This window comes from Schistocerca cancellata, chromosome 8 (genome assembly GCF_023864275.1).
Source record: "Schistocerca cancellata isolate TAMUIC-IGC-003103 chromosome 8, iqSchCanc2.1, whole genome shotgun sequence".
Lineage (NCBI taxonomy): Eukaryota > Metazoa > Arthropoda > Insecta > Orthoptera > Acrididae > Schistocerca > Schistocerca cancellata.
The window spans coordinates 338,041,050-338,053,576 of record NC_064633.1 but is presented as its reverse complement, the minus strand read 5'-3'; the positions used below and the strand labels follow the sequence as shown (position 1 = coordinate 338,053,576).

Here is a 12,527-nt window from a genome sequence, read left to right as displayed (position 1 = left end):
ACCCCTTGTCTCTCTCTCTCTCTCTCTCTCTCTCTCTCTCTCTCTCTCTCTCTCCATTCCCTGCTCTATCGATCTCAACCTGGCCCCAGCCATGCTCATTGGCACATGTAGCCCCTACAAAACAGTGCAGTAAATCAGGCCAATACTACTCCCACAACACACCTGTTATGCAGGGCAGGCTAGACATCAGTGACACGAAAATAATTTATTTGCGCATGATGTACGGGCTGCCACTGGAAGCAGATCACTAAAGCAGGCAAATACTATACCAACAGGGCAGCCTACATTTCGGGCCTCAAAAACCGTTTCATGCCCATGACATATAGGCTGCCCTGCAGAGCAGTTTGGTTTGGCAGGGTAATATTGTTCCCACATAACATGCCTGCCTCTATGCCAGGGGCTGGAAATACACGATTTTGCCCATGTCGCTGCTCCTATTGGAAATAGGAGGTTATAAACCTTGCAGTGCTGATACTCGTGAGGCCTGCTGTTTCTGTACCAGATGTGGCTGAAATCGATACAGAGGTTTGGGGGGAGATCCTCAGTGTACACGCATACACTCTGCTTTATACTTATTGTCATTTAAAAACCTCCAAAACGATGTAAGATGACGCTGGGACAAGTAATTCAAGACACAGGGGTTGCAAATGTCAGGAAATACCCCTAAAGTGGATGACAAATGTTGAGTGTGTGACAAGACCAGATCCCGTATCTCACTGTCGTCCCTGTTCTCGCCTATAGGGGGCAGTGCTAGACATTGTTGCAGTAGAGTACTCTGTTTTCATTCTTGCATTATCCAAAGTGATGCAGTAGTGCTCGCAGTAGTGGTAATACAATTCTATGATGAAATGGTTTACATTTACGAAAAGAGAGTAGCCCAGTGGAGCGATGTGTAGCACTGCCCCCTACTAGCGAAAATAGGATCGACAAGCCCAACTGCTGTTACATACGACGAGGTACGACATATGGTGGCGTAACATTTTCAACATTTGAAATCCACTTTTAGGGCATTTCCCGACCTTTTCGACCCCACGTGTCTGATATTAAATTACTTGGCTAAGCGTCATCTATGCCTCTTTGGAGGTTTTTAAACGTTAATGAGAACCACTCTGTGTGCAGGGTGGTCCATTGATAGTGACCGGGCCAAATAACTCACGAAATAAGCGTCAAACGAAAAACTACAAAGAACAAAACTTGTCTAGATTGAAGGGGGAAACCAGATAGCGCTATGGTTGGCCCGCTAGATGGCGCTGCCATAGGTCAAACGGATATCATCTGCGTTTTTTTCAATAGGAACCCACATTTTATTACATATTCGTGTAGTACGTAAAGCAATATGAATTTTTTAGTTGGACCACTTTTTTTCTTTGTGACAGATGGCGCTGTAATAGTCACAAACATATGGCTCACAATTTTAGACGAACAGTTGGTAACAGGTAGGTTTTTTAAATTAAAATACAGAACGTAGGTACGTTTGAACATTTTATTTCGGTTGTTCCAGTGTGATACATGTACCTTTATGAACTTACCATTTCCGAGAACCGCATGCTGTTACAGCGTGATTACTTGTAAATACCTCATTAATGCAATAAATAGTCAAAATGATGTCCGTCAACCTCAGTGCATTTGGCAATACGTGTAACGACATTCCTCTCAACAGCGAGTAGTTCGCCTTCCGTACTGTTCGCACATGCATTGACAATGCGCTGACGCATGTTGTCAGGCGTTGTCGGTGGATCACGATAGCAAATATCCTTCAACTTTCCCCACAGAAAGAAATCCGGGGACGTCAGATCCGGTGAACGTGCAGGCCATGGTATGGTGGTTCGACGACCAATCCCCCTGTCATGAAATATGCTGTTCAATACCGCTTCAACCGCACGCGAGGAATGTGCCGGACATCCATCATGTTGGAAGTACATCGCCATTCTGTCATGCAGTGAAACATCTTGTAGAAACATCGGTAGAACGTTACGCAGGATGCACTATTTAGATTGCCATCGATAAAATAGGAGCCAATTATCCTTCCTCCCATAATGCCGCACCATACATTAACCCGCCAAGGTCGCTGATGTTCCACTCGTCGCAGCCATCGTGGATTTCCCGTTGCCCAGTAGTGCATATTATGCCCGTTTACGTTACCGCTGTTGGTGAATGAAGCTTCGTCGTTAAATAGAACGCGTGCAAAAATCTGTCATCGTCCCGTCATTTCTCTTGTGCCCAGTGGTAGAACTGCGCACGACGTTCAAAGTCGTCGCCATGCAATTCCTGGTGCATAGAAATATGATACGGATGCAATCGATGTTGATGCAGCGTTCTCGACACCGACATTTTTGAGATTCGTGATTCTCGCGTGATTTGTCTGCTACTGATGTGCGGATTAGCCGCGACAGCAGCTAAAACACCTACTTGGGCATAATCATTTGTTGAAGGTCGTGGTTGACGTTTCACATATGGCTGAACACGTCCTGTTTCCTTAAATAACGTAACTATCCGGCGAACGGTCCGGACACTTGGATGGTGTCGTCCAGGATACCGAATAGCATACATAGCACACGCTCGTTGGACATCTTGATAACAATAGCCATACATCAACACGATATCGACCTTTTCCTCAAATGGTTACCGGTCCATTTTAACACGGGTAATGTATCACGAAGCAAATACTGTCCGCACTGGCGGAATGTTACGTGATACCACGTACTTACACGTTTGTGACTATTACAGAACCATCTATCACATAGCAAAAAAAGTGGTCCAACTAAAACATTGATATTTCTTTACGTACTACACGAATATGTAATAAAAAATGGGGGTTCCTATTTAAAAAAACGCAGTTGATATCCGTTTGACCTATGGCAGCGCCATCTAGCGGGCCAACCATAGCGCCATCTGGTTTCCTCCTTCAAGCTAGACGAGTTTCGTTCTTTGCAGGTTTTTCTTTTGATGCTTATTTCGTGAGATATTTGGCCCGGTGACTATTACTGGACCACCTTGTATGTAACAGACTTTGGCATGCTCTAGCATATCATGTAATTTCATCATCATATCCTCTGCATTTTTGTCTGGGTCTTTGAAATGTGGGAGGGTTGAAGAGGACACTCTGTATTATGAGCAGTCTTAGCCTTTACCCGTGAACCCGACGGTACTTTTACGTCTGAAAATCGATCTCCGTCGGGAACACTGAGCAGTGTACTGTTTGCTACAATACGGCTGTCACGTGTTTCGTGATCCGCAGCCGACGCCCCCGAAGAAGCCGCCGCGGCGCAACCTGTCGGTGTCGCCGACGCACGCGACACCGCCGGCGCTGATGAGCCTGTCTGCGGACAGCGGCGGGTGCCGCGCGCCGCAGGGCCACAACTACGAGTACCTGTACCTGGCGCGCAGCGGCCGCAGCCACGGCGACCTGCGGCGCGGCCGCTCGGCCGACCAGTACGTCGACATGCGGCCGCCGGTGGCGCTGCTCGCCACCTCGGCGCACGAGGCGGGCGCCGGCGGGCTGCCGCTGCTGCGCGCCCAGAACCCGCGCCGCAAGCTGCGCCGCAGCCACCACTACGAGAACTACGAGCCGCCCGCGGCCGCGGCCGCCGCCGCGCCCGTCACCGTGTACGCGGGCGGCGGCCGGGGGCGGCTGGCCGCGGCGGCGGCGGCGGCGCGGGACCGCGAGGCGGAGGACGGCAGCCTGGCCGACGCCGAGGACGCGGCCGCGGGTGCCCACGAGCCGGCCGGCTCCACGTTCGTGTCCAACGCGTACATCACGCTGCGGCCGTCGCAGGAGAGCCTGGCGGACGCGGGGGCGGAGGCGGCTGGCGCGCGGCCCCTGCAGACGCCGCTCAGCCCCACGCACTACCAGCAGCCGCCCACGCCCGACCACCCGCCGCCATCGGCGCTGCAGGCCGAACGCAGCATACACGAACGCATCCGGCCGCTCTCCCAGGTATCGCTCGAGTTCCTCTGCGACGTCTGACGACCCCTTCTGTCCGCCCCGCACTATCCACATTCTCCTAGGCGCCATAGCCACCCAACTGTTCCTTACCATACTGCTGTAAAGTAACGTGCTGGCGAAACCGAGTACTTCACACTACCTTAAGGAAACACAGTGACCGTCTTGTAAAGTTACTTTAATGTGTTTATGGATTCTTTCCTCGCGTATTGCTACGAGGGAACTACAAATATTAAGTTACACATTATTATGGCAAGCCAAGTAATCTTCATTGAATGCTGCACTGCACTTCAAAGTGACACGGATACGTAATACTATTTTTCAGCATAGTCACAAAGTCTCTGTGAAAGTCGGTCGGTCTCTGTCATTCGAGCTATTTGGACGTCCTCCTGGTCGAAAAATCTGTAACTGCTGCGAATAAGCTCCGCGATGCCTTGACTATATCATTTGTTATATATATATATATATATATATATATATATATATATATATATATATATATATATATATATATATATAGTTAAGGCTCACCGGCCACTTGGCCATCTTCTTCTGTGCGAATGCACAAACAGTGCCCGAACTCTTACGGGAATCGGCAACGCGCCGCGAGTAATGAGTATAATGGGCGGGGCACTACGAATGTAGTGCGGGACAATACGTTGAGAATGTGGGTTTCGCGGGAGGCGTGCCAGAGATAAATCCCTGCAGTCGCGCTATCCTCTGTGGTCTCGGTGGCTCAGATGGATAGAGCTTCTGCCATGTAAGCAGGAGATCCCGGGTTCGAGTCCCGGTCGGGGCACACATTTTCATCTCTCCCCGTTGTCGTATGTCAACGCTTGTAAGCAGCTAAGGGTGTTCATTTCATTGTAATATCATTTGTGTTCGAAGCCGATGGCCTTCCTTCCCGATCATCATCGGCCATTTCTACATCTATATCTACATCTATTCTCTACCAACCACTGTGAAGTATGTGGCATAGGGTATTGAACGCGAGAAAAATGATTGTTTAAATGCTACTGTGCCTGCTGTAATAAATCTAATCTTATCCTCACGATCTCTGTGGGGGCTATATGTGAGGATTGTAATATATTCCTAGAGCCATCATTTAAATCCTGCTCTTGAAACATTGTTAGTAGAATTTCTCGGGATAGTTTCAGTCCATCTTCAAGAGTCTGCCAGTTCACTTTTGTATTGGGCTTGGTCAAATTGTTGGCACCTTGCCACTACGACTAGACTAGATGTTCCAATTGGTCCCGCCATAATTTCGTGGTGATTTCACGTGGTATTCCGACGTTTAGCCCTCAGCAATCGTATTGTTCCGCGTACTTCAACTTTGGAGTACGTTTCCGGCTGCATGAATAAGGGGGGGGGGGGGGGGTGAAACGAATGGAAAGAAAACGGAATGGGGAAGAGAAAGGAAGGAAATAATGACCTCCAACCGCACAGTGAATTGTGCCAATGCAACGGCAAGACTGAAAAATTTGTCCCCAAAACAGTTGTCTTAACCGCATCGGCCATCCGAACACGCTTTCCGTCACACCAAAATTCCCAACTTACTGCTCGCCACATTGCAACGACCTCTTTCCATTAGCCCCTACTTCCAGATTTCTGATTCCCGTAGGAGTTCAGGCGTTGGTTGTGCATTCACACTGAAACTTGCTCATCAAGCAGCCGTCGCGCCCATAGTATTATAGATTTGAGTGGTGTCTGTCATGTCGGACTTGTCCTACAGAACACACACCGCTCATGTATACATTTCTAGTTGCCGCACACTCTGATGCACCTGTTATCAGTACCACAGCAGAACTGCGTGTGCAGGAAACGCAGAACACGACACTCTTCCGATAATGTGTCACTCTCGTTGCCCAGTGGTCTTATTGTGCAACGACGTGTGTAACCTTCTTTTTGGAGTCCCCTCGTAGAACAATTTCATATTTCAGGTTGCAAAACGAAGTAACCGCGTTTTGGTTTCACTTCGCATTTCGGCCGACTGGACCGTCGTCAGGAAGCAACTGACTAGCATCAACTAGAGACACAAGTGTGAAGGACACCAAATATTAAAGATGCTGTCAACTCACAGAATCTGTGGTCATGCCATTACGTGTGGAATCTCAAATCGATAGCTCACTTGCATCATGCACCTAACTGTTAAATTACAGAGTGAATATTCACTCAGCAGCGGAGTGTGCTCTGATTTGAACGTTGACAGATTAAAACTGTGTCCAGGACAGGGACGCTTCACTTGGGAGCTTTGCCTTTCACGTACAAGTGCTGAATCCACTGAGCTCTGAGCTAACTAAGCACAACTCACGACCTACCCCACAGCTTTAATTCCTCCAATACCCCGATAGTCATTAGTTGTGCCTTGAATGGCGGAGTCAGCAGAGCATTTTCCCGCGAGAGGCAAAGGCCCCAGGTTCGAGACCCCGTTGCACATAGTTTTAATCTGCCAGGAAGTTTAATTGCAGTTTATAATACGAGTAAAAACAAATATCGTAACTAAAGAAACCATGCAAAATTAAAACACACGACTTGTATCGATGTTATATAGTCTGTCTGCTAACTGAAGTGTGAACAGTCGACTCCCCACACTTCCCCTACCACACTATATCACAAGGAGCGAACTACACTCTATTTCCAAAGGCTATACTGACCTTCCGGAGCGCCCCTTCCAAACCAGTGGCGACCCAGTGCACAGACATGGCTGGAGAGTATTTATTTTCCATAAGTCACCAAACGCTGCACTGCAATATTAGAAGGCAAACTGATTCTTAGAGATCCTGCACGTCAGTTGTAGGCTCTTCTGGGAACGACCATTTTTCTTCCACAAGGGCTGCTCGCTCTTCCTCTTACAGACACACCATTCAAGGGATTGTAAAGAAAACAAAGTAAGGTATAATGACAATTCTATTGTGGTTCACGTATGTGGAGATGAATGTGATCCTTGAACTTACAGCCTTCTGTACTGTGTGTATTGGACCGGGGACCTAGAAACGACGGAGAGGCTTCTTCCCACCGTAGCCCTCAGTGGTTGACAATCCTACAACAGGCCACAGTAGTCTACCCACCTCAACGCTGCCCCACAACGAACCCAGGATTATTGTGCGGATCGGCCCCCAGTGGACGCCTCCACCCCTGGGAACGTCTCATACCAGATGAGTGTAACCCCAAATGTTTGCATGGTAGAGTAATTATGGTGTACGCGAACATGAAGACAGTGTTTGCGCAGCAATCGCCGATATAGTGTATCTGAGGCGGAATAAGGGGAACCAGCTCGCATTCCCCGAGGCAGATGGAAAACCGCCTTAAGAACCATCCACAGGCTGGCCGGCACACCGGACCTCGACACTAATCCGCCGCACGGGTTCGTGCTGTGGACCGGCACGCCTACCTGCTCGGGAGGCAGCGCGTTAAACCGCGCGGCTAGCCGGGCGGGCACTTACAACCTTAGTCTTACATTCATACAATGTGTCTTTTAATTTTTTGTGTACATTATGCTCTGTGTTTCACATTACCCATCATGCAAATAGTAATTTAAAATGCATGGTGCATAAGAGGAGCGACGAGCTATCGATTTGACATTTCTCACGTAATTTCTTGACCAAATACTCTGTGTCTTGACAATATCTTTGTTTCTAATGTTTGATTTTCTACGCTCTAGTGTCCCTTGTGAACGCTGGTCAGTTGTTTCCTGTCAATGGTCCAATAAGCCAGAAACAGGTTCCAAAGAAACAAATATTGGTGTTAGAAGTTTTTTTTTTTACATATATTTCGTCCTTAGGTCACAAAAATATCATAATCGGTTTCGACTTACTACCATGTTACCATCAGATTGTCTGTTAAAAAAGAAAGAAAAGGAGGGATTGTAAACTACTACGATACTCCATTATGTTATGGGCCACTCTTAGGTTGAGGAATTTACATACGCTTGTCTGCTTTGTAGTTCTTTTTACAGTTCATCTTTTATATCTTGATACACGGATCGCCTTATAATGATTTGCTAATAAGTCGAAACCTATAATGATACCGTCACCTGAGACCAAAATATTAAATAAAAAACTTTCATGTTGCTTCTCAGGTACCTCCTGACTCATCTAACGCTATAATTCGCTCATGTAGGGGATGCAGATCATTGATTTCTATCGTTTCGGGCTGAATCCCCACCAAGGTTTCATTTCTGGTGTCGCTCGTTTGTTAATGCCAAAAATTTGCGGCGGAATGTTGAAAATGTGAAGGACGAAGAAGAAAGAGTTTTTCACCTGTCTGATCACAGTGGACAAATGTTTGGTTCACTATTACGGCTCAGAAACGAAAGAAAGAAATGCACAATGGAAAACACATTCCCCCACCATCAAAGAAGACTAGATTCATCGTCGCTGACAATAGAAGACAACATTTCGCCTGATATTGATTGTGATCTCCGTATGACTTCTGGACTTTTTCCCGGCGTTTTAGATACGAAGTCTATTTATTTGACGATGCTGAAATTGCTTTAGTAGTACCGCTTCATTCTTGTAAAATCTTCTGATCCGGCCGTCTTCCTGAGGCCTTCTTCCAGCAATGGCTGCACACTTTGCCACACAGTCAAAATTTCGCTAATTTGAGGACAGTATTTTCCGCGTTTATCGGCATAGATGTCGATCATCACCTATTGAATTACTTCCACGTGATTGGTGGAAGCAATCAGCGGTATCCAAGTGGCTGGAGGGCGTGAAATATTGACCATCAGTTGGCGTAAGTTTTACAGCACGCCAATTGTGCGACCGGTTCTTGAAATAAGACCTCAACAAGAAGGCAGGACCGGAAGAGTCAGCAAGAATTGTGCGGTAGCAGGACCCAAAAACATTTAACATCATCTATAACGGGTGAGAAACCTACGTTTTCCCATTTTTTGTGTGCAACAAGCTAATAGTTCCATATTCGTGGACAATGTTTCAAAGAGTAGACTCGTCTTTGTCAGAGGCTGCGTACTAGGGCGTTGAAAGTTCTCGTTTCATGTACGCTGGCCAGATGGGCTTTCAGCACGTTAGAGATCTTAGCTTCTGCACTTGTCGAGGACAAGTAGTCTACTCGCTGAAATATTCTGCAAAAGAATCTTATACGGAGATAGTGAAACCAGCAATATCAGGCGACATCATGACTCGACCTTTTCGCGTCGATTTTTTTTTATTTTCTCCCTCTGAGCTACATTCTTTTGGTATTTCAGCATCGACTATGTTACTCACGTCACTGGTGGATAGAAGTCAGCCCATACCTCTTGGTGTCTGCCAAGATAACCTGAGACCGATGCAAGAACACGAGTACCAAACATTATTCAGAACATAATTTTTAACCGTTTAACGCACTGTTTATCTGTTTAAAAAATGAATCCTGCAAATAGTGTTCATAAAGTCAGCACCACATTTCTCTTTTGTGACACTCCCTTTGCACAGCAATGCACTGGCATTGGTCTTAAGCTTCATAAACAATTCGTAGCTGATTTGCGCTGAAGAGTTGAGAGACGCCTTTCTCTTCGTGAAATAACGGCTCTGCACTGAATGCACCAATTCTCCGTCATTTCTTCAAACTAACATCAAGTGCGTGCATTCATTATTTTGTTACCGTAAGCAATCAGCAAGTGTCCACAGGTGTGTGACAGGTGCCGCAGTGTCATTCATTCTCAGTTATGCACTTATTTATCGCCCTTAATAAACATACTGATGGAATATAGCAAATTACGAGGTATTGTTTCTTGACCTTCCTCTAGTTATCTTGAAGTTATGGCTCATAATTTAACGAAGATCTTATTAGTCCTAATGCTAATCTTTGTTTCTCTGTAACAGTCTTGTTTTAAGAAGCCATCTTGGCCTAGCATCTATCCACTAAGCTCGTGTGCAGAAATTATGTTAGTCATTAGGCTCTGTAATATTAGAGAAAGGGATATTGATGAGGAATACTCGTCAGGAAGCTAGATGTAAAGTAAATGAAATAGCAACCCAACTTCAGCAAAAATCTTAGGCTGCTTGGACGTAAAAAGTATACACGAACATTGCACAGCGATAGAACGCCAAGGCTGACAAAGACGAGACAGTCAACGGCGAATTGCGTTGTTGGAGTCTGAACTTACTCTGGAAACAGTCTTTCAAATCCCAGCAGAAGTAATCCGTCAAAAACGCCGTCAGTACCGATACGATCTTTCATATGGAGCCTAGCGCTATCACTATTGCCTGCCATGCTTATTGGGTATTATTAAAATTTAAATTGAAAATCAGTCGTAAGTTTCAACTACGTTGTTCAGTGAATAGCAGTGCATGTGAATGAAACATGATTTTTCACTACAGTTGTTAACACTCAGTATTAAATTCTATGATAACGTAGCGGCTCTTGTCTCCATGATGTTTACATTCTACGTTCGACGGATCTGCGTTGTTGGTATGCTGACATTGAACACACACGTTTCATAATTGTCTTCTTTGTGGCACAATAAGGTGTCCGAAAGTAGCTTTATGACTTCTAAATGTGCCGCAAACTAAAATTACATTGTCTCAAGGCAGATTTTCGTTTGACATTTTGTGGATGTTCTTGAGCGTGATTCAGCAGCAGCAATGGTAAAAATTGAAATTGTACCCACATACTTCGACAAGCCATTTAATTAACCATCAAATTTAACGCCAAACTGAAAAAATACTAAATTTGTAACTCTTTTCTGTGTCAGCGAGTGTGGCTGTGAAATGGTTATGATAATAGTGGTTTATGAATGCATTGTCTCATAACGATATAAATTAATGAAAATTTCTCCAGCTTAGAGCCACGTCATTTGGTTAAATTTAAACGAGCTTTCGGATGATTGAATGCTGTGGCTCCACCCTCAAGTCACCACTTGACAACTGCCAAGGAACAGTCGTCTGGAAGCTCGTTAATATCTAATTCCTGCAGTCTTCTTCACAATAATTGGGATTCAATCCACAGTGCAGCCACAGATTCAGTCCTTCCGTGGTTTCTCCCGGTCACTTTTTTTGACGAGGCCAGGCCACAGTTGCACGCCGTCCCCCATCCTCCTCGCCTCACTCGCCCCATTCTCCTTCACCTTCCTCCCATCCTTCCCGCATCCTTGCCCTACTGTTTCTCCCCTCCCTTCCTTCCCCCATTATTTGTCCTATCCGGACGTCACCGTCGAACTCAATGTGGACGAGACGATAAACCGTAGCCTTTATCTTTTCCTACCTTCGCTCCTCTACCGACTAACAGATCTTTTCTGCCTTAACTACAGAGCGTGATTACTAACGAAAACCTGCTAAAGTTGACAAGTGGTCTTCTGTAATTACTCTAAGAAATTTGTAACGTTTCTTCTGTTTAATTTAACTTCTGTGACAAGTAATTTTCTTGTGGAACTATCATGTTTCTAGAATGTAGGAGCATAGAAAAACTAACTCCGGTCTTGCGATTTTTTCAGAAAACATATAACAGTGATGAAGAAGTTCATAATTTGGATCCCAAAAGACAGCATGATTTTCGAAGGCTGTCGATCTGATCACCGCGTCCGACACCGCTCCTCAGCCGTTGTCAAGCAGACGAGAAATATGTTTCGGATGTAGTTTTAAATTTTAGGCAGTTTCGTTAGCATGGTAGAATGTCATCGGCAGCTGAGATACAAGCGAACTGGTTTGTGCAGCAAGCTGCTATTCTTAACTGTTCGTCAGGCAGTTGCCACAGACATGCGACAAACCGTCGTCTGTCTGTCTGTAATTTAGTAGCTACCAAGGCTAAAAGAGATTTACTTACTTAAGTCACTACATCCTGTAAGATACTTTGCTTACTGATTACTGTCACTAGCAGACCAATACGCAGTTGAGGAATCTATTCTCTTTGTCTCTTTTAAGTATCAGGTTACTTTTGAATAACAAAGTAGATTGTTAGAAACACCAAAAGACAACCCAAGCTACAATATTTATTGAATCGCTGTTTTGCTAAAAAGGTGCTTGCTAACCAGTTTCGATAACTACCATCATCTCAGTAGCCAACCACTAAAAACACCAAAAATAAAGGCGTATTTTTGCATATAACAAACAGCCTTCGGGCTCCTTATTAACTCTTATAAAGTGTAACAAAATAATCGGTGTAACTTAGAAAATGCAGCGGAAGGTGACCCAAACCTGAAAAGGTGCTTTTGGAATAAAACGAAATACCGTGTTGTGCAGAAGACTACTTCTTTCTTTGCTCCGTTAAATCATCGTGAACGATAATGTTTCTTTAGGAAAGCCAACTTAAATCTATGTTGATTAATGTCCATTTCAGAGAGTTTAACATGAGTATGCGACACTTAATGTGCTTTATGGAAGAAAAATATGTTTTTAGTATATAGACAGCTGAACACAGGACGATTATCCTGGACAAAATGTAAAATCCATTCTAGAAGGAATAGGAGGGCAAGTAAATGTAGGAGTACCTGAAGCAAGAAGAAAAATTGTTGGTAATCACTTCGTGACTCTCGGGAAGAGGTACTGGAAAAATAGCAGTTTATCAAATTAATGTACCTGCGACATATTAATTTCACTTGTATGATATTTTAGGGTTTATTCGAGACAGCAATACTAATCAGGGCATA

At 45.2% G+C, this 12,527-nt stretch overlaps 1 protein-coding gene and 1 non-coding gene across 2 annotated transcripts in view; both read left to right on the top strand.

The window, feature by feature from the left end:
• LOC126095556 (ankyrin repeat and SAM domain-containing protein 1A-like) overlaps positions 1-3,967 on the top strand; it is a 452,630-nt gene extending 448,663 nt beyond the window's left edge. Inside the window, exons 9-10 of the mRNA XM_049910334.1 lie at positions 3,239-3,598; positions 3,722-3,967. Of these exons, the coding sequence (XP_049766291.1) occupies positions 3,239-3,598; positions 3,722-3,967 (606 nt within the window). The remainder of the gene's footprint in view (positions 1-3,238; positions 3,599-3,721) is intronic.
• Positions 3,968-4,668: 701 nt separating this feature from the next.
• Trnat-ugu (transfer RNA threonine (anticodon UGU)) lies at positions 4,669-4,742 on the top strand. Its single transcript has one exon. It is a non-coding gene; the product is annotated as a tRNA-Thr (tRNA).
• The last annotated feature ends 7,785 nt before the right edge of the window (positions 4,743-12,527 follow it).